The following is a 22,834-nucleotide window of genomic DNA, read 5'->3' as shown; positions in this document are numbered from 1 at the left end:
TCCTTTCTCCATTTCTCTCTGTCCTATCCAACTACAACAACATCAATAACAACAATAACTACAACAGTAAAACACGGGCAACAAAAGAGAAAATAACTATTTAAAAGTTAAAAAAAAAAAACTGTGGTCTTTCACCATCCTAGTTAAGTGGCTCAGTGGCTAAAGCATTCAACTCAGAGCACGATCCATGCACTGTATGCGTCAGATCAGCAATCTAGTGTGTCTGTCTCCCCCCCCCCCATTAATAAATCCTTTGGGGCTGGGCGCAGAAAGCCGGTTGTGCACACACGTTACAATGCACAAGGACCCAGATTCAAGTTCCCAGATGCCCACGTGCACAGAAGGAGCATCACTATAGATATTTCTCTCTCAATCCAAAAATCAAATAATGTTAAGTTTCAAAACCTAAAAAGAATGACTCAGAACTCTTTGAATGGTCGCAGATCACCAAATACAGAAACTGTGTGGTACATGCTCTGCGGAGTATTACTCTGCAATTAACAAGGACGCTGGGAAGTAAGGAGACAAAGAACTGGGTGGTTTTTGTTCCTATGTAGAATAAAGAATTGAAACACATGAACTTGCAAAGTAGCCAAAGTGACAGTGCAGGGATACACAGAGACCCACATTTCCCCCATAATCTCACAAATCAGTATAAAGTCACTAATAAACATCACAATCAAATAAAAATGGTCTTTAGAGAGCCTTTGCGTTTACACTATAAGGATAAACTTCATGCAAACAGAAAGCTCAGGCCTCAACTGTGGTTCTGAATATTCACAGATCTCAACTGAGATTTTTGACAGACCTGGTTAGTCATAAAACAGCTACTGAAAACCTAAGAGAATAGTGTTGCAAGTCAAAGTTGAAGGGAATGGCAACCGGCAGTGGAGTCCAGGGGCACTAACGCCCTGACTGCACCCTCCTCCCACTAAAAACCCTCTGAGCTCACATGGCAGCAGAGCAGACTAAGAGATTCTGATCTAGAACACGCTACACTGTGCCATTTGGTAGAAAATAGTTGTTTCCAGGGATGGGACAGGTGGGGCTCGAGCCCCCAATTCTCCATGAGAGCACCATAGATGATGGAAGCAAAAAAACGCCACACATAGGAGAGCTAGTGTCTCTTCTGTCTCTATCCTCTTTCTAAAAATGAGGAGTGAAAAAAACCTGACCTGGGGTACTATTTCCCTGGCAGTGTGAAGTCTGTGCACAAAGTATTTTTTAAGAACCAATTGTATCTTAATTTCTTTTAAAAACTATTTTATGGGAGTCGGGCGGCAGCGCAGCGGGTTAAGCGCAGGTGGCGCTAAGCGCAAGAGCTGGCTTAAGGATCCCGGTTCGAGCCCCCGGCTCCCCACCTGCAGGGGAGTCGCTTCACAGGCGGTGAAGCAGGTCTGCAGGTGTCTGTCTTTCTCTCCCCCTCTCTGTCTTCCCCTCCCCTCTCCATTTCTCTCTGTCCTATCCAACAAAGACATCAATGACAACAATAACTACAATGATAAAAACAACAAGGGCAACAAAAGGGAATAAATAAATTTTTTTTTAATTATTTATTAATGAGGGAGGGAGAGAGGGAGGAAATCAGACATCACTCTGGCACGTGTACTGCTGGGGATTGAACTCAGGACCTTGTGGGTTAAAGTCCAGCACTTCATCCGCTGAAGCATCTACCGGCCCACTGCTTCTTAATTTCAACACTATACTGCTACAGCCTTCTTACCTTTGCATCTCTTCCTGTGTAAGGTTCTTCCTCATTTCTCTAGAGAGGTGGTAAAGGCGATGGAGGGTAGAGGCGTGGAAAAGAACATTTCCAGATTTCCAGAACACAGTTGAGACTTTGTTGTAGTAATTTGCCATCAGTTGAGGTTTAGGTGGTTTTTTAGACAAGGAAAACAGTCCATGAATATCCTCCACAGCTTTGAATGCTTCCTAAATTTAATAGTATAGATTATAATCATCTGCATTCTAAACAACAACAACTCAATCTTAAAACATTTCCTTAATGTGGGCTCAGAGCTCTTTATAGAGCTCTGCAATATTGTAAGCCACTATTAAATCACTAAATTTTTTTTAAAAATTAACAAAAGGCTTTTTTATATAACTCTTTTGACTCACTAGATTTGATGTTTCTGAAAACTGCCAAAACTACAAAAGTACTAAATCGGGGCCAGGTGGTGGCGCACCCAGTTAAGCGCACACATTACAGTGCACAAGGACACAGGTTCAAGCCCCTGGTCCCCACCTGCAGGAGGAAAGCTTCATAAGTGGTGAAGCAGGGCTGTAGGTGTCTTTCTGTTTCTCTCCTTCCCCCTTTCAATTTCTCTCTCTGTCCAATAATAAATAAAATAAATAAAAAGAAAAAAAAAAAGTACTAAATCCGTAAACCTGTCAAAGAAAACAGAAAACAAGAGAGGCGAAAATAAAAAGTGCATCATCATTTTATCAATTGAGAAAATAGAAAAACTGTCTGGAAAGGCATAAAACTAGAGCCTCACCAGAGCTTCACCGTTCTGGGTGACTGTCTCAGGTAGACAAATGGGCAAAAGCCACAGCACAGCTTCCTCCAAGCTGGCGGCGGCTAGGCTGGAATCTGTCTCGTGCACAGGGCAAAGCAGTGCGCTGGCCAAGTGAGCCCCTTGCTGAGCCTCCATGTGTTTCTATAGTGACTGTACTTGTATGTTACAATATTTTTCTCAAGGGGAATATGACAGGAGAGAACAGGCAATCAAGCCCCATTTTCACCTAGCTGGAAACTAGTTTTACTATACGCCATTTGATATTCTGTCAGATATATAAGCACCTCAAGGTATTACTAATAAGCCATTTTGAAAATATTTTTGTATAACTCTTAATGGTAAAAAAGCCAAGTTGTGTGGTCCGTGAGCTGGCGCAGTATATATGGTATTGGACTCTCAAGCACGAGGTCCTGTGTTCAATCCCCGGCAGCACATGTAGCAGAGTGATGTCTGGTTCTTTCTACTATCTTCCTCATGAACAAATAAAATATTTTTTAAAAAGTCAAGTTGGGAGTAGGGGGTTAGGTAGCATAATGGTTATACAAAGAGGCTCTCATGCCTGAGGCTCCGAAGTCCTGGGTTCAATCCCCTCACCACCATAAAGCAGAGCTGATCAGTGCTCTGATTGAGGAGAAGGGAAAGGAAGGGAGGGGAGGGGAGGGAGTTATCTCCAGTGCCACAAACTTACTATACAGGGCTTACTAAGCCAAAGAGACACTAAGAAAACTAAGGAACAATCCAGTGTAGCGTTTCTCCAGGTATCTGGAGTAAGGAACATATCTGGCCCTTGATTTCCAAATTCATTACTAACAGCAGAATTACTAACAGCAGAATACAGTAAGTATGACTGACAAGATTACCATAAAACTGCTACCAAAAAAAAGATACTCTTGAGGAGTGTAGGGCGATTTAGAAGTTACTCAGTCATTAATCTGAAGAAACACTAGCAGTTTACAACATACCTGCCACAATTCCATGCTGATGGCACTGTCCAACTGAACAAGCCTGGTTTCCAGGTGCATAGACTGGCTCTCGGGATTATTGAGATTGATTGCCGTGCTCTGGTTATGGTGGCGCTGAATCTGTGACAAGTGCATTCTCAGATTGTCACACAGTTTGCGGAATTCGGCCTTACGAGTATATTGGAGGCAGAATTTGAAAGCTGTAAGTATAATTGTAAAATATATTAGGTACTTTCCACGACCAACTTCAAGTATGTAAGTGGATTTTTTATATTTATTTTATCTTTTGTTGCCCTTGTTCTTTATTGTAATCATTGTTGTTATTATGTCGTCACTGTTAGACAGGACAGAGAAATGTAAAGAGGAGGCGAAGACAGAGGGGGGAAGAAAGACAGGCACCTGCAGACCGGCTTCACCACCTATGAAGTGACTCCCCTGCATTACTGACTCCCTTAAGTAGATTTTATTTCATACATATTAAGATAAGCCAAAGCTATTTTGACAATATTTACCAAATTCACCAGTCCTCAGAATTCATCAGTCCCAGACCACTGTTGTCAGGACAACAAATGACCTTTTTGAATGTATCTTGATAAAAAACTAGATACACCCTAATTATTCTGGCCTAGAAATAAAATATAGTTCTGGGAATTTACAAATGACCAGGTCAAATTTAGGCCTATTTCTACACCACTTCAAATTCTAAGCAATAAAAATCAGTCTGAGGGGAGTCAGGCGGTGGCGCAGCGGGTTAAGCACACATGGTGCAAAGCTCAAGGACCAGCATAAGGATCCCGGTTCGAGCCCCGGGCTCCCCACCTGCAGGGGAGTCAATTCACAGGCAGTGAAGCAGGTCTGCAGGTGTCTGTCTTTCTCTCCCCCTCTGTCTTCCCCTCCTCTCTTCATTTCTCTCTGTCCTATACAACAATATCAATAACCACAACAATGTTAAACAAGGGCAACAAAAGGGAAAATAAATTTTCTTTTAATTTTGTCTAATAAAATTGAAGCAAGATTGTTTTTTTAAAAATCAGCCTGAGGTATACTAAAGTTGTGATCTAACTTACAAAGAAAGCAACAAGATTTGGTACTAAAGAGAAAAATTTAAAAAACACTTAGGGGGCATTGGTTTAAGCACACATGGTGCAGAGCTCAAGGACCGGCTTAAGGCTCCCGCTTTGAGCCTCCATTTCCCCACCTGTGGGGGGGGAGGGCGGGTCGCTTCATAAGCAGTGAAGCAGGTCTGCAGGAGTCTAAGAGGTAAGATTATAAGCAGGCATAATTTCACATTTTAACGGTATATAACATAACTGAACACACTATGATTATTCTAAGTCATTAATAAAGTTTGACTCTACTTGGTAATACTGCTTAAGAAATTAAAATTATGTGTTTTTCATGGAAGAAGCCCAGAGTTAAAAAAAAATCTCTCATAAACCCAGTGCACTATTAGGTGTGGAGTCAAAAGCAGACTTCAATTTTACCAGAAATCTCTATGAAAGTTTTCTCAATAACCTGTAAATTCTAAAATGACTTTCTGGCATAAATGGAAAGTTTTAACTAATAAAAGTTTTGGAAAAGGGGAAATTTTAGCAGTTTTTTTCTTTTTTATTTAACATTCAATATTCAAACTGGTGTCAATCAGCTTTGGATAAGAATAAAAAAATTCGGGAGTCGGGCTGTAGCGCAGCGGGTTAAGCACAGGTGGCGCAAAGCACAAGGACCAGTGTAAGGATCTTGATTTGAGCCCTGGCTCCCCACCTGCAGGGGAGGCCCTTCACAAGAGGTGAGGCAGGTCTGCAGGTGTCTATCTTTCTCTCCCCGTCTTCCCCCTCCTCTCTCCACTTCTCTCTGTCCTATCCAACAATGATGACAACAATAATAACTACAACAATGAAAAAACAAGGGCAACAAAAGGGAATAAATAAAGTAAATTTAAAAAAAAGAATAAAAAATTGGGGAGTTGGGTGGTAGCACAGCGGGATAAGCACAGGTGGCACAAAGCGCAAGGACCGGCTTAAGGATCACAGTTCGAGCCCCCAGCTCCCCACCTACAGGGGATTCGCTTCACAAGAGATGAAGCAGGTCTGCAGGTGTCTATCTTTCTCTCCCCATCTTCACCTCCTCTCTCCATTTCTCTGTCCTATCTAACAACAACAGCATCAATGACTACAACAATAAAAAACAAGGGTAACAAAAAGGAAAATTTAAAAAAAAATAGGGGGCTACACAGTGGCGCACCTGGTTGAGCACACACATCACAGTGCGCAAGGACCTAGGTTCAAGTCCCCGGTCCCCACCAGCAGGGGGAAAGCTTCCCAAGTGGTGAAGCAGGGCTGCGGGCGTGTTTCTGTCTCTCTCCCTCCCTGTCTCCCCACTGCTCTCAATTTGTCACTATTCAGTAAATCAATAAAATTTTTTAAAAAAAAGAACAAAAAACTGGCTAATTATTTACAAAATCCATTCAAGCCATGTTTCCCGTCAGTTGTTTTACCTTGTTGGGCAATATCATGGTAGAGCCGCTCAACTCTAGAATTGTTTCTAAGAAGATCCAAGCACTGTCTATAAGATTCCCACAGGAACTTAACCCATGGTGTCAGAAGTAATCTGTCAGTTCGATCCTGAGTGTCTTCACCACTTACAGCACTTAGGAGAACACTGCAAAGACACAAAAAAGAAACTGAAAACAGTACAGACAATAAAAGAAAAAAAATACTTTAAGCCATTTAGTCTATCATTTCAAAAATCACCAGTATGTGTGTAACATCGTGTATGGGTTTTCTACAGCTTTGTACAGTCACTTCAAGTACTTTAATCTTCAATCTGTATTAAGCCATTTTAAATTAATCAAAACCAGGGCGGTAGTGCAGCAGGTTAAGTGCACGCATGTGGCACAAAGCACAAGGACCAGAGGAAGGATCCTGGTTCGAGCCCCAGGTTTCCCACCTGCAGGGGAGTTGCTTCACAAGCAGTGGAGGTCTATACAAGTGTCTATCTTTCTCTCCCCCTGTCTGTCTTACCCTCCTCTCTCCATTTCTCTCTGTCCTATCCAACAATGACATCAATAGCATAAACAGTAATAAATACAACAATAAATTAACCAAATCCTCCATATCCGGAGATAGTGGTTTTTTCTTTTTATGAATTTGGAATAATAATTTGAGTCTTTGGGGGTTCGTTACATGTAAGGCCCCCAAGGACCCAGGAGGTGGCACAGTGGACAGTGTTGGACTTTAAGGCATCCCATACAGCAGTGATGCTCTAGTTCCCTATCTAGCAAATAAATCCTTAAAAATCAAACAGTGCCAGGAAGACAGCAGGATTATGCAAAACTTCCATGTCTATGACTCTGAGATCAAAGGTTCAATCCCAGCACCATCACAAGGTAGAGCTGAGCAATGCACTGGTGTGTGTGGTGTATGAATTTCCTCTGCACTTTTTTTTTTTTTAAACCAAAGCACTGCTCAGCTCTAGCTTATCCAGGGGATTGAACCTGGGACTCTGTGGAGCCTCGGCCTGTTTGCATAACAATTATGCTATCTAGCCCTGCCCTCTCTGCACTTCTTTATATATTTATTTATTTACTCCCTTTTGTTGCCCTTGTTTTTTATTGTTGTTATTGATGTCGTCGTTGTTGGATAGGACAGAGAGAAATGGAGAGAGGAGGGGAAGACAGAGAGGAGGAGGGGAAGACAGAGAGGGGGAGAGAAAGAGACACCCGCAGGCCTGCTTCACTGCCTGTGAAGTGATGCCCCTGCAGGTGGGAAGCCGGGGGCTCGAACCGGGATCCTTAAGCCAGTCTTTGTGCTTTGCTCCACGTGCCCTTAACCTGTTGCACTATTGCCCGACTCCCTCTGCACTTTTTTTAAATTTATTTTTTACCCCTTTGTTGCCCTTGTTGTTTTATTGTTGTTGTAGTTATTGTTGAAAGAGAGGGGGAGAGAAAGACAGACACACGCAGACCTGCTTCACCGCCTGTGAAGCGACTTCCCTGCAGGTGGGGAGCCGGAGGCTGGAACCAGGATCCTTAAGCCAGTCCTAGTGCTTTGCGCCACCTACGCTTAGCCCGCTGTGCTACCGACGACTCCCCCCCCTCTGCACTTCTTATATTAAAGTATTTTTTAAAAATACTTCGAAAGTGGCCCAGGAGGTGGCGCAGTGGAAAAACCATTGGATTTATAAGCATGAGGTTCTAAATTCAATCCCCAGCAATACATGTACCAAAGTGATGCTCTGGTTCTCTTTCTCTCTCCAATATTAGAGAAATTTAAAAAAGTAAACTATTGCATCTCATATATTTCTTTGTCTTTTCTTTCTTTCTTTCGTCTCCAGGGTTACTGTTGGGACTCATTGCCTGCACTATAAATCCACTCCTCCTGGAGGCCATTTCTCTCCATTTCTGTTGGTCTTATTATTATTATTGTTATTGCTGTTGGGTAAGACAGAGAAGTTGAGAGGAGGGGAAACCAGAGAGGGAGAGAGAAAGGTAAGACACCTGCAGACCTGCTTCACCACCTATGAAGCAACCCCCCCAGCAGGCAGGGAGCCGGGGGCTCGAACCGGGACACCTGCACCAGTCCTTGCACTTTGCACCACGTGCGCTCAACCCACTGCGCTACCATCTGGCCCCCCCATATCCGGTATTTCCAAAAAAGCATCTACTTCAAGAGGTGCAGACAGAGACAATGACTGTGTGTATTAGGCCTTTACACCCCACACACCTCTCGGGCGTTTGAATATTGTCCAGGTCTTCGATGTCCAGGACCATCTGCTGGGATTCCTCTTTGGCAGCTTCAGTTTTTTCCTCTGCCAACTTCAAATATGCCCTAACCACATCCTCTAGAGATTTGATGTTCACCTAAATCCCACCCAAGAGAAAGAAAAAAAAATCAAGGGTTTTCCAATAACCACAAAAGACTTTAAAGCACATTTTATGAGATATAACTCTAATTTGAAACAAGCATTTATTTGCTAAAAACGTAAACCTCAGCTTTCTTCATACCTGTTGACATATGTTCTTATACTGGTATAACCCTTCCTTAGCCAGGTGGCTCTTGCGAAGATCCACACAAAGTTCCAAGTATTTCAACATAATTGGCTCGTGTATCTTCTGCCATGTTCTGTGTTTCTTACTTTTCATAACATCATAAAGAACATCCAAAGCAGGTTGCTTTTTGCCAACTTCCAGAAATTCTGAAAAAGTAATTCAAGAGAGTTCAGATCAATTATTCATACCACAAAAATCTAAAACTTGCTATCATAATTGGCTGTTTTATTATTTCTGAACTCTTCACTATCTTCTTTTTTAGGTCAGATTTATTTTTAACTTCTAGAGCTGTGCCAAAATTATCCAAGGAAAAATAATGAAAAAATCATGCCAACTCAAAATATGGTCCACAGACAAAAACTACAGTTCCCACAGTTCTATTTTACGTTATTGAAAGCTTCTGAAATTGAGGACACCCCACCACCACCAAGCAAACACAGCTCAAGAATAACACTGGCCACAATCATCTGGCTGAAGAAGTTTGTTAGTTCATGCCGGACTTGAGATATCACATTAAAATTCCTTTTTTCTTTTAAGATCAACTGATGATGGATCTATGTCTGGGCTCTCTATTCTGACAATTCTTTACTGATCTACATATGTGGTCTTTTGCTAATAACTCACTGTGATCACTGAAGACTTGATGTAGTGTGACTATCTCAACTCTGTCTTTTAGTAATGTTATCTTGTGCCTTTTCATAAAATCTAGAGTTGTCGTTTGTAAATATTGACAAAATAATGCTCACTGCGCTTGGCTTTCTATCAGGATTATATTAAGTTATATAAGGTTTGGGAGAATTGACTGTTAGTCCTCTTAACTATGAAGACAATACTTAGATGAATGAAAAAAAAAAATAAGACAAACCTTCTTCTATATAACACCAGACTAGTACTCCAACATCAAGTTCATCAGAAACAAGTCTAAGAAATTGCAACATCTACCCAGTGACAATCAAATGTAATATGTGACCTTAGCACATATAAGGATTTGGGAAAGTTGTGAAACAGGAGCAAGTATGGACTTCCACTTATAGTAAATTGATATTTGTTCATAGTTATGGCAGACACACTAGGAACTGGAGAGATAATGTAGTGGTTATGCAAGGACATTCATGCCTGATGCTCCAAAGTCCCAGGTTCAATCGCCAGCACCACCACAACCGAGCTGAACAGTTGGGGGTGGGATATAAACTAGTAAGAAAAACTTGTGTGTAATATAGGGGGCTCTGTACCACCTATACAATAATTCTATAAATCTCAAACTTTTAGTAAGTTTCTAAAAACTGGGGTAGCAAAATGTAAAGCAAAGAAAGATATTCTTGAATGAATACTCTTGACTCAAATTCTGTTACAATCGTAGGTCTTATAGATACAACTCCTTTTGAAATTCAATCAGAAGCAAAAGCTCCTCTCACATCATTTCTGACCAATGAAAAAATTCTTATTTTTTTAACAGATACAGTAAGTTGGGGGAAAGAGGCCATTTAACCTAAACCTGGCTAATTTAAAATTCAATAATCACCAAAATTTCACACACACACATACACTCCAAAAAAAACTCCCCACCAATCATCTGAAGAATCTGAGAAACTGGGGGCCGGGCAATAGTGCAGTGGTCAAGCGCACATGGCATGAAGCGCAGGGACCAGCATAAAGATCCTGGTTCTAGCCCCCAGCTCCCCCACCTGCACATAAGCTAATAAATATTATGTTACAAAATGTCACTTCACTGGAGGTAAAGCAGGTCTGCAGTTATCTGTCTTTCTTTCCTCCTGTCTTCCCCCTCCTCTCTCGATTTCTCTCTGTCCTATCCAACAACTACAGCAGTGGCAACAAGGGCAACAAATGGGAAATATAGCCCCCAGGAGCAGCAGCGGATTCTTGGTACAGGCACCTAGCCCCAGCAGTAACCCTGGAGGCAAAAAAAAAAAAAAAAAAAGAGAGAGAAACTGAAATATTAGTTTATTGGGTCCAAGAGATGGTTCAGTAGTAAAATCTCAAGACTGAGTCCAATTCCCAGCACATATAGGGGCATCATGAATAATAGAAATGTTCCATCACCCCCACCCCTACCAAAAATTTATTGAATAAATACCAGGGAGGTGACTCAGTGACATCCATCAATAAAATGCTAACTTCTGCTGTGTATTTTAATTAATTAATAATTGGACAGCGTTCTTGCTTTGTTGTAGGTTAAGACCCAAGTTTGAGTCCAGCCCCCACCTCGCTGAAGAAAGCTTCAGTGCTCTGTTGTGTCTACCTCTGTTTGGAAAAGGTAGCCTGCCATGATCACAATAAAAAGAAAATCATAAATCCGTGTCAAGCTAGGGGCAGTCAGGAGGTGGCTCACCAGGTAGAGCACATCAGCATGTGCAAAGTCCTGGGGTCAGGCCCTGGCACCACATGGGAGCACCTGCAGAGGGGAAGCTTCAGGAGTGGTGGAGCAGTGCTGGTCTACCTCCTCTCTCACTCTTATCTATAAAAAGTTAACCTAACAAATGCATAGCATTATCTACCATGTAGCTTTGTGCTAAACAAAAAAAAAAAAAAAAGCGAGAGGGTAGATAACATAATGGTTATGCAAACAGACTCTCATGCCTGAGGCTCCCAAGTCCCAGGTTCTATCCCCTGCACCAGAGCTGAACAGTGCACTGGTAAAAAATTTAAAAAAATAAATAAAAACTCACTGGTCCCCTGAATAGGGGTTACGCTAGATTTAGTAATTATCACTTCTTCCAGAATGTTGCTTCCTTCCCAAAATAACAAATGTTCCAAGTCTCTAATAAAGAAAGTAACACAGGCAACAGCTTAAGTCATTAAACATCCGTTTTATCAAATCATATTCCCAACAAATGGGCAGATTTCTCTGTAACACTTCAAGTTAAAAAATGTTGAGGGGCTGGGCAGGGTAGATAGAATAATGATTATGCAGAGACTCTCGTGCCTGAAGTCCCAGGTTCAATCCCCCACACCACCAAAAAGCCAGAGCTGATCAGTACTCTGGAAAAAAAAAAAAAAAAAAAAGTCGAGGAGCTGAGTGGTGGTGCGCCTGGTTGGACACAAGTTACGTTGTGCAAGGACCTAGGTTCAATCCCCCAGTCCCCACCTGCAGGTGTCTCTCTGTCTCTCTCCCTAGCACTCCTTACCCTCTTTGATTTCCCACTGTCTCTATCCAAGAAAGAAATATAGTTTAACATTTTTTTAAAGCATAATAAAAAAAATGTCATTATTAGCCCTGTCACGAGACAAAGTCCACCTGCAGCCCAGCCAATTCTATCATTTCTTTAAAGCCTACTAAATCAGACAGACACACTAACTAGATGGTATGAGCTACAATCAGAAGCCTTGCCAGCAGGGGACTGGAACACTAAGCATCTTCTCCTGAGCTCAAGGTTCTTTTCTAAAATCAGAAACTATTTCAGGTATTTCTCACAACTATTTAAACAAAAACAGTTTCTCAGTCTACTACAAGTTGGAAGTTGGATCACCCATTACAGGAAGACTATCAGCAACACGAGAAGAATTCTTTTCTACCCAGCCTCCAACTAAGGATCTAAACCTCATACCATGCGGAGGGATAAACACTAGTCTACATGCTTGTTCCACAGAGCAGGCAGCAGGGCTTATCGATGAAAGGTGGTCCCAACAGGACGGTGATGACAAAATATTGGCTAAAAGTAATTCACTTCCCTGGGCTGGGAAGATACTATAGTGGTTTTGCAGAAGACTCAAGTCTGAGGCTCTCAGGTCCCAGGTTCAATCCCAAGCACAGCCATAAGCCAGATCTCAACAGTGCCCTGGTCCCTATCACTTTTTTCTCTCTCATTTTTTTTTTTTTTAACAATACTCTTTCACTTTCCTGGGCAGTGTCGATAGCATAATGGTTATATATGACTTCCATACCTGAGGCTCCAAAGCCAGGGCCTAATCCCCAGCACCTTAAACCAGAGCTGAATAAGTGCTCACTAGTAGAAAAAAATAATGCTAGTGACTCACTTCCCCAATTGTATTTTCAAACAGGAGAGTGTCATCAATGTGATTCTAAAAAAAAAACTTAATTCTTGCTAAGGGGTAGAACTAAAAATGTTTCAATACCTACACAGTCATGTGGACTTAGGAGTCCAAGTCTCCTACTCCCAAAAACACAGAAAACAATAGCTTCCAAGCAAGTTAAAGCAAATAAAAGCACCCCAAACACACCATGACCCAAGGGGGTATGAAAAGGAACACGAGGCAAGGTAGGAAACCTGGAGCAGAAGCATTTCTCTCCGTGAGGGATCCATGGTGCCAAGTTTCTTTGCTCAATTTCTCTGAATTGCCTACGTAGGGAAAAACCTGTTGAGGCTGAAAATACACAGTGAAGTCTACATAGCAATGCTGAAGGGAATAAATACTCCGTTCCAAACTGACGTCCTTAAAATAAATTGTAAAAAATGAAATCATGTGGTCCGGGAGGTGGCGCAGTGGCTAAAGCACTGGGCTCTCAAGCATGAGGACCTGCGTTCAATCCCCGGCAGCCCATGTGCCAGTGAGGTCTGGTTCTTTCTCTCTTTCCTTTCCTTCTCATAAATAAATTAATTAAATATTTTTTTTAATGAAATCATAAACTGTCACTAAGGTGTGCATTCTGTTTACCTGTCAGAGATAAATGGCTGAAACTATGTATCTATAATGAACGGGGCTAGGCCAGCCCTTCATTTACACATATAAAAGAAGCCAAGCACATAAGCTATTATGTTACACATGTCGGTTTAAGATATGCTTTTAAATCACCAGCTGCAGAATGCAGTTAAAGGCTATTACACCACCAGAAGTAGGTAATCTGGCACTAACAGTACAACTTGCAAAGCTCTGTTCTTTTTCTCCAAGTGAGTCCCGCGCACCCAGCATCTCTGGTTTCTTTCCAGGACGATTACAGTAGTTTCCCAGCATATCTTTCTGGTATACAGTTAGGGGGACCAGAAGGTCTACTCAAATTTGCTCAAGTTTATGTTACGTTACGGGCTGCAGATGTGGAGACAAAAACATTTAGGGGAGGAAAAAAAAACAAAAAGAGAATGATGCCCACTGAATGGAATGTACTGTCATCCCGGTTAAAGCTGTGTGAGCTGTGCCATGCTCCGTGCGGAGCCTCATACACAAGATTAAAGGAACCTGACTTGCAAGCGAAGCCCCGCACGCACGGACACTGCCTGTCTTAAAAGAAAATGGTCTCTCCAGGAGGAAGGCAAAAGAGCTCTCTCGGTCTTTTTAATCCATACAACCAAACAACAGTCAACTTTACACACACAAACCCCCTTCTCATCGTGCCTGCTTTAATTTCAGGTAAACCCCCCCCCCATCAGCCCTTCAGAAATCACCTTTTCCTATTTAGAAAAGGTGAGAGGTTGACGACCCACGACTCCTTGCAGTCTGAAGAGCATAACTGGAAATACGACTCAGAAGGGGGGGAACGGGCCCTCCACACTACTGACACCGACCGTCGAAGATCACAGAGCCGCAGCCGGGCGGCATGGCAAAAGTTGAAAATCAAGACAAAATGCCTGTTGCTAAAGCGCCTAGACGGTAAAATGTTAGGGGGGGTAGGGGGGGAACCACTCCCGACAGGAGCAATCGGAGTCGCAATTCCACACAAGGCATCCTGCATACTTTGACTCAAACACATGAAAATATTTATGTCTTTTTCCAAGTCGCTAATCCCCTCATCGAGTGTGCTTTCAGCCTGGACGCCGGCAGCATGCATTTCTGCACCCCACGTGCCCACGTAACAAATGCCTCCGGCCCGGGCCACGCACCAGCGTCCCCGCAGGCAAGCGAGGCCCGGGCCCGGGCGCGCAGAGAGGGGGCCGATGGCCGGCAGGGCCGCCGGGGCCAGAGGGAGAAAGGGGAAAAAAGGGGAAAAAATCCCCATGCCCAGAGCCCTGGTTCTCCCCGCTCCAGCGCCCTCCCCCGGCGTGACCTTGGGCCGGCCATTGCCTCTCCCTGCCGCCCTCCCTCCGGGGCCCGGGCTCCGCGGATCCCCGCGAGCCCTCAAACTTTCTCCGGACACAACTCCGCGCCAACTTCCTGGGGATCGGAATTGGGGGGCTGCCCCCCAGGCAGGCGGCCCCCCTCCCGGGCGGTTCCGTGGGCCCGGGGCCCCGCGGCTGGAGGCCGGGCAGGCGGGGGTGGGGGGGACGCCCCGGGGCCGGGGCCGGGGCCGGGTGGGGGCGTGCGGGGCCGGGAGGTGGGCCCGGCCGGGCCGGCGGGAGGAGGGGCCGCGGCGCTCGCGTGCATTGTCCCCGGGAAGGAGCCATGTTTCTTCCTCCCCGGCACTCCCAGATGGCGGCCGGCCGGGGGCGTGGGGCCCGAGCACACGAGCACCCCGCGGCCAGGGGTCGCGGCGGCCGGGCAGGACCGCGGGGGCTCAGCCCGGGGAGGGGCTCGGCCTCCGGGGGCGACGGGGAGCAGCGGGGCCCCAGGGGCGACGGTTCCCGGCGCCGCGCCGCCCGCGCCCCGGTCGGTTGGGGGCAGGAGGGCACCGAGCGCGGCCCGGGGCGCCGGGCGGCGGAGCAGCGGGCCCGGGGCCCTCGCCGACCTCCGAGGCCACGGCCGGCGCGGCGCGCCCCGACCCCCTTCTTCCTCACCGTTGGCGCGTTTGAGGGCATTCTCCGGCCTCTGGAAGTAGGCCGGCATGTTGGCGGCAGACTCGGCTCAGCCGGCGTCAGTGTCCTGCGGGGCGGCCCGGGCCGGGAGAGGAGACGAGGGGGAACGAGCGCGCCGCTCCACGCGCCTCGCCAGCAGTCGCCCGCGCCCAGCCGGCCAGAGACGGAAAGGAAGGAGCCACGTGACCCCGCGCCGCGGCGCGGCCGCCGCCCAGGCCCCGGATGTAGGAGCGGGCTGGCCGCGCGCGGCCCCTCCCTCGTGCGCAGGCGCGCTGGCGTCACGCGCGGCGGCTGACGTGGCGGCGGCGTAGCGCCCGGCCGGGCCGGCGCTGGGAGACAGACAGTTGTTGGGGGCCGCGCTCAACGGGCCGGAGGGGAAGACGGGGCTGGGGTCCGAGTTTCCCGCAGGCGTCTATTCAGGTGTCTTTCTGACTGGAGAGCCAGAGTCACGCCAGGTCACAACCCTGCGCCCTAGAGACGGCGTGCGGCTGCGCGGGGGACGCGCCGGGTTCGCCCTTTTCCGGGAGTGGAGGGGCCGGCTGCGGGAGAGGCGCGGGCCTGAGCCGACCGCCCGCTCGCGTAGCTGTTTCGTGATGACCAGAGCCCTGCTCGGCTCTGGCTTACGGCGGTGCGAGGCACAGAACCTGGGACTTTGGAGCCTCCGGCATGAGAGTCTGTTTGCATAAACATGCCGTCTACCCTCCGCCCTCTTTTTTTATTATTATTATTACTACTATTTTTTGGTGTCTCAGAGGTTGCCTGGCGAATGGGGGACCCTCAGATCTGCAACCTGAATCAGGACCAGGACGGGGACAGCTTGCTGCAGAAGCCCCGCATTTCCTTTTGCTCGTTTGCAAATGCCTGCGGGTGCTTGTCGCTTTGGCCTACCGTCCAGATTATTTTATATTATTATTATTTTAATGTAGTTATTTATTTAGTTTTAGCCAGAGCACTGCTCAGCTCTGGCTTATGGTGGTGCAGGGGACTGAACCCGGTCACTTTGGAGCCGCAGGCAGAGAGTCTCTCTCTGCATAACCATTATGCTATCTACCCCTGCCCAACCGCCCAGATTCTAACCAACTGGAGAAAATGGCAGATTAGTGGGGCTGGGGGCACAATAGAGCACTGTCCTTGCTCCCGCCGTTGGTTCTTAAAACAAACATTGTCATCGTCCACAAATGAATCATCTCTGCCTAGGACTTGAGAAGCCACTTAAAGCCAGATCGAATTCCCCCAGTCCTTGGTGTGAAGTTAAAATAAATTCTAGAAGTTCAGCTACCCCGCAGTGAAATGCGTTGTTGCAAATTTATTGCACGTTTTGTGATCATGGATGGGATCCTTGAGTTACTGAGTACAGTGTTAATGGACTGGGGAACCACGGTGCACACACACAGAGAAGACATTTTCCCCCACACTGCTTTTGCCTCAGCAAAGAGATTTCTTTGTTTAGCTAAATAGATGAGTATAGAAAGAAAACGTGGGCGACTAGAATGTTGAAGCTTTTGAGGCCCTGAGTTCAGGCCCCTGCATCGCACGTGCCAGATGATGCTCTAGTTCGACCCCCCCACACACACACAATAAGTCCATAAATTAAAAAGAAAGAAAAATCGGGAAATGAAGACGTAAGCCAAAAAGGAAACCATGGGACCAGGTGGTGGCGCACCTGGCTAAACGCTCACATTACAGTGCGTAAGGATGCAGGTTCAAACCCCTGGTCCCCACCTGCAGAGGGAAAGCTTTGCAAGTGGTGAAGCAGGGCTGCAGGTGTCTCTCTGTCTCTCTCCCTCTCTATCTTCCCCACCCCTTTCAATTTCTCTCTGTCTCTATCCAACAATAAATAAATTTTTAAAAAAATTTTAAAGAAAGAACATTCTGGGGGAGACTTATTTTAAATAACTTCCATAATATGATTTTTTTTTTGCTATTTTTTTAATTATCTTTGTTTATTGGATACAGACAGTCAGAAATCAAGAGGGTAGGGTATGGAGAGAGAGAGAGTCCTTGCACATTGTCACATGTGCACTCAACCAGGTGAGCCACCACCTGGCCCCAACAATACTATGGCTTCTACACATGTCCAGTATCATTCCCTCCACCACACTCCCCACCCCACCCCACCCAAAAAAAAAAAAGAGGAAAAGAAAATCGGAACCAGACAGGGCTGAAAAGCTTGTACTAAGAAGCTGTAGGACTGTTTTATGGGGGCAAGATCAAGAGACTCGTTTGTGTATCTAATAATTAAGTCAAAGTTAAAGAGCTAAGCACAAAAGCAAATAAAACTTTTAACTGCTATAGCTAGAAAACTAGCAAGTAGGTAATGGAAGTAGCAGAATATGGTTAAGATGAAACCCAGCCTAAATACAGGAAAAAAGCTGTCCAACATCCTAACTTTGCCATTATATCTCAAAATCATAAAATGGCCCCATTGTTTGTTAACCACTTGCTAAGCCTATAAGACAACTAGAACTTTGGAAAATAAATTCCAGTATCTACATCTTGATGCGTTCCCCTTTCAAGTTGTTTAAAAGTACATAAAGCAGGAAGTCACTTCACAGACAGTGAAGCAGGTCTGCAGGTGTCTCCTTTCCCCCCCCTGTCTTCCCCTCCTCTCACCATTTCTCTCTGTCCTATACAACAGCAACGACATCAGTAACTACAACAATAAAAAAAAAAAACAGTAAGGGCAACAAAAGGGAATAAATAAATATTTAAAAGAAAGAAAGAAAGAAAGAAATTAGGGACAGAAAGATAAGCGGTGCCCAGGTTCAATCTGACATAAGCCAGAGCTGAACAATGCTTTGGTAAAAACTAAATAAATAAATAAATTGGATTCATTTGAGGGCCAGGTGGTGGCACACCTGATTGAGTGTACATGTTACTAAGCACAAGGACCTGGTTCAAACCCCAGCCCCCCACCTCATGGGGGAAGCTCTCTCCCTAGCTGTGAAGCTCTCTCCCTCTCTATCTCCAGCTCCCTCTCAATTTCTGGCAGCCTCTATCAAATAAATAAAGATTTTTAAGAAAATAGTAATAAAAAAAAGATACACCATGCCTGCTTTCAAGGAGTTCGTGACTCACCGGAGAAGGTAGGTAAATACACAGTGAGGGAGAAGATAGGCTGCATTCTAGGCCAGGAGAAAAAAAATGACCGCTGTTGATTTACACTCCGCAGAAAACAAGCAAACTGCATATGCCTGGAACAAATTCAGAAAGTAGAAAAAAGAAGTGATCATCTTGATGGTTTTTCCCTAATAAAGTAACTTATTTTTTTTAATTAATTAATTTATTTATTTACCCTTTGTTTTTGCCCTTGTTGTTTTATTGTTGTAGTCGTTGTTGTTATTGATGCCTTCGTTGTTGGATAGGACAGAGAGAAATGGAGAGAGGAGGGGGAGACAGGGAGAGATAAAGATAGACACCTGCAGACCTGCTTCACCGCTTGTGAAGCGACTCCCCTGCAGGTGGGGAGCCGGGGGCTTGAACCAAGACCCGACTCCAATAAAGTAACTTTGATGCTACTATGACTAAACAATTTTTTTGATATTTTTTCTTATACAGTGTTTTAGAATTTTTTCCATTTGCGTGAATAAGATTCTCATAGAGGACCTAGTGGGGGTTGTATTGTTATATGGAAAACTGGGGAATGTTATGCATGTACAAACTATTGTATTTACTGTTGAATGTAAAACATTAATTCCCCAATAAAGAAATAAAAAAAATAAAAAATAAAGATTCTCAAGAAAGCACTTGTCGGGTACAACAAAGGTTATCTTTGCAACATAGTAACTTACAGCTTAAAAACAAGTAGCACAGTTTACAAAATGTTTTCACTTGTTTATAAGAATTCTGTAATTACAAAATTACATTTAAAAAAATATGAAGACAGGCTGGAGAGACAGCATACTAGTTATGCAGAAGGCTTTCATGCCTGAGGCCCCAGGTTCAATCCCCAGCACTACCATAAGGCAGCGCACAGTCAGTGCTCTTGGTGCTTGCTCTATTTCTTTCCTTCTTTTTGTTTGTTTGCCTCCAGGGTTATCGCTGGGGCTCGGTGCCTACACCATGAATTCATTGCTCTTGGAGGCTAAAAATAATAATAAATAAATAATAAAAAAGCCTTTAAAAAATAGATTAATTGGGAGTCGGGCAGTAGCGCAGCGTGTTAAGCACAGGTGGCATAAAGCCCAAGGATCCCGGTTAGAGGCTCCGGCTCCCCACCTGCAGGGGAGTCACTTCACAGGCGGTAAAGCAGGTCTGCAGGTGTCTATCTTTCTCTCCCCTCCTCTGTCTTCCCCTCCTCTCTCCATTTCTCTCTATACTATCCAACAACGGCAACATCAATAACAACAATCATAATAACTACAATAATAAAAAACAAGGGCAATAAAAGGGAATAAATAAATAAATACTAAAAAATTAATTAAGGGCCGGGTGGTGGCACACCTGGTTGAACACACATGCTACAATGTGCAAGGACCCAGGTTCAAGTCCCCGGTCCCCACCTGCAGAGGAAAACTTCAGGAGTGGCGAAGCAATGCTGGCAGGTGTCTGTCTGTCTCTGTTCCCCTCTGCCCCCCTCTCGATTTCTGGCTGTCTCTATCCAATAAATAAATATAATTTAAAATTTTAATTAATTAGTGGTCTGGGAGGTGGCTCAGTGGATATGACATCTGACTATCAAGCATGAGGTCCTGAGTTCAATCCCCAGCACCACATGTACCAGAGTGATGTCTGGTTCTTTCTCTCTCTCTCCTCCTATATTTCTCATTAACAAATAAATAAATAAATAAAATCTTTTTTAAATTAACTAATTAACAAATCTTTATCATCATCATTTTTATCATTTTTTAAAAATATTTATTTATCTGTTTCCTTTTGTTGCCCTGGTTGTTTTATTGTTGTAGTTATTATTGTTGTTGTTGATGTTGTCATTGTTGGATAGAACAAAGAGAAATGGAGAGAGGAGGGGAAGACAGAGAGGGGGAGAGAAAGACACCTGCAGACCTGTTTCACTGCCTGTGAAGCAACTCCCCTGCAGGTGGGGAGCTGGGGGCTCGAACTGGGGTCCTTCCTTGCACTTTGTGCCCCATGTGCTTAACCTGCTGCGCTACCGCATGACTCCCCATCATCATCATTTTTACCAGAGCACTGCTCAGGTCTGGCTTATAGTGATTCTAAGAATTTGAACTTGGAACCTCAGTGCCTTGACTGTGAAAGTCTTTTGCCCAACTACTTTTATCACTCAAGACCTAACATAAACAATAACAACCTTTAGAAATAAAAAGAGGGGGTGGGTGGGGAGAATACAGGTCCATGAAGGATGATAAATGACATAGTGGGGGTTGTATTGTTAAATGGGAAACTGGGGAATGTTATGCATGTACAAACTATTGTATTTACTGTTGAATGTAAAACGTTAGTTCCCCAATAAAGAAATAAACTTAAAAAAATAAAATAAAATAAAAAGAGGGAGTCAGGCATAGCTCAGCGAGTTAAGCACAGGTGGCGCAAAGTGCAAGGACCTGAATAAGGATCCCCACCTGCAGGGAAGTCACTTTACAGGTGGTGAAGCAGGTCTGCAGGTGTCTATCTTTCTCACCCCCTCTCTGTCTACTCCTCCTCTCTCCATTTCTCTCTGTCCTATCCAACAACAATGACAGCAATAACAACAACAATGATAAACAACAATGGTAACAAAAGGGAAAATAAATAAATATTAAAAAAAGAAAGAAAACGAATGGCTCAGGTGATGATCACCTGGTTTTGAGTACACACATTACTGTGCACAAGGACCTGGGTTCAACCCCCTAGTCCCCACCTGCAGGGGGGAAGCTTCACCAGTGACAAAGCAGTGCTGCAGGTGTCTCCCTCTCCCCCTTCCCTCTCAACTTCTCTTTCTCTATCTAAAATTAATTCAAATATCCAGGAGGCTGCAGAGATAGCGTAGTGTTTATGCAAAAAGACTTTCATGCCTGAGGCACAAAAAACACTAGATTCAATCCCCTGCACCACCATAACCAGAGGTGTGTGTGTGTGTGTGTGTGTGTGTGTGTGAGAGAGAGAGAGGTGGGAAAGTATAATGACCCCACCTGCAGGGGGAAAGCTTCACAAGTGGTGAAGTAGGGCTGCAGGTGTCTTATCTCTCTCCCTCTCTATTACCCCTTTCCCTCTCAATTTCTGACTGTCTCTATCCAACAAATAAAAGATTTTTTTTTAAAGACAGTATAATGATTATATATAAAGACTTTCAAGCATAGGGCTTCAAAATCAGACTCAATTCCAGTACCATCATAAACCAGAGCTAACAGCACTCTGGGGGAAGAAAGAGAGATGAAAAAGAAAAGAAAGGGGCCAGGACTCAGCGCCAGCCCTCTCCCTTGTCATAACTACACTCTTGGTTCTAGAGTGGCTCAGAAGCCATGCACTCGGACACCATGCCCACGCTTACAGAAGTGCCTCTTACATGCTCGGCCTCTCCTGAAAGCCGCCCAAATGCCTATTTACGTGCCCATTAGACATACTACACACAGCACACACCCAGCCTGCCCTCAGCCACACTCCTGGTCTCTTCTGCTTCCAACTTGCTCTTCTGTCCACTTCCCTGTCCCCATATAAACAGTGATCATCTTTTTCTGCCTCATCCCCAGCACCAGTCAGTCCAGCAAATTTCACCTTTGCCTCCACAGCTGTCACTCTGTGTGACAGGTCACATCACCATCATTTCCCATCTGCAAATAAAAATATGTTCACCTATCTCTTTCTCCCCTTCTCCGTACCCCGCCCCCACCCAGCAAGCAAGGGAAACCTTACACAAAAGTCAGGCTTTCTTGTCAGTTCCCTAACCCAGACCCTCCTGTGACTCTCCAGCTCACATAGTGAAAGCCCAAGTCTGAGACCCAGGATGTGGTTGACTAGGCAAAGTGTTAAGACTTACAAGTTCTTTCTCATCTCTTTCTGTCTTCCTCATCAATCAGTAAACCAATCTTTTAAATTTTTTAATTTATTTATTGGATAAAGACAGGCATAAATTGAAAGGGAAGGGGGAGAGAGAGAGATCTGCAACATTGCTTCATCACTTACAAAGCTTTTCCTCCGCACGTGGGGACTTGGGGCTCAAAATCCGGTCCTTGAGTATTATCACATGTGAGCTTAACCAGGTGTGCCACCACTGGGCCCCTCAATCAACCAGTATTTTAAAAAGTCATATTTGGGGGTCGGCGATAGTGCAGCAGGTTAAGCACACATGGCACAAAGCGCAAGGACCAGCATAAGGATCACGGTTCAAGCCCCTGGCTCCCCACCTGCAGGGGAGTCCCTTCACAGGCGGTGAAGCAGCTCTGCAGGTGTTTATCTTTCTCTCCCCCTCTGTCTTCCCGTCCTCTCTTGATTTCTCTCTGTCCTATCCAACAACAAACGACAGCAACAACAACAATAATAACCACAAAAAGGATACAACAACAAAGGCAACAAAAGGGGGGGGGGGAAATGGCCTCCAGGAGCAGTGGATTCATGGTGCAGGCACTGAGCCCCAGCAATAAGCCTGGAGGCAAAAAAAATCATAGTAAGGAGTCGGGCGGTAGCGCAGCGGGTTAAGCGCATGTGGCACAAAGCACAAAGACCGGTTAGAATCTGGGTTCAAGCCCCCAGCTCCCCACCTGCAAA

General features: G+C 44.9%; 1 protein-coding gene across 2 annotated transcripts in view; it reads right to left on the bottom strand.

Moving 5' to 3' along the window:
- EIF3A (eukaryotic translation initiation factor 3 subunit A) overlaps positions 1–15,374 on the bottom strand; it is a 41,273-nt gene extending 25,899 nt beyond the window's left edge. Inside the window, exons 1-6 of one of the 2 annotated variants that reach the window (XR_009544633.1) lie at positions 15,155–15,374; positions 8,484–8,674; positions 8,203–8,339; positions 5,976–6,139; positions 3,482–3,681; positions 1,724–1,932 (exon numbers count right to left, since the gene is read on the bottom strand). Coding sequence is in view for 1 of the 2 variants with exons in the window: in XM_007534691.3 (XP_007534753.1) it covers positions 1,724–1,932; positions 3,482–3,681; positions 5,976–6,139; positions 8,203–8,339; positions 8,484–8,674; positions 15,155–15,203 (950 nt within the window). In the remaining variant the exon portion in view is untranslated. The remainder of the gene's footprint in view (positions 1–1,723; positions 1,933–3,481; positions 3,682–5,975; positions 6,140–8,202; positions 8,340–8,483; positions 8,675–15,154) is intronic. The other variant, XM_007534691.3, reaches the window with a different exon arrangement.
- Between the last annotated feature and the right edge of the window lie 7,460 nt (positions 15,375–22,834).

This window comes from Erinaceus europaeus, chromosome 14 (genome assembly GCF_950295315.1).
Source record: "Erinaceus europaeus chromosome 14, mEriEur2.1, whole genome shotgun sequence".
Lineage (NCBI taxonomy): Eukaryota > Metazoa > Chordata > Mammalia > Eulipotyphla > Erinaceidae > Erinaceus > Erinaceus europaeus.
The sequence above is the reverse complement of the archived record's forward strand: the minus strand, read 5'-3'. Positions and strand labels throughout refer to the sequence as shown.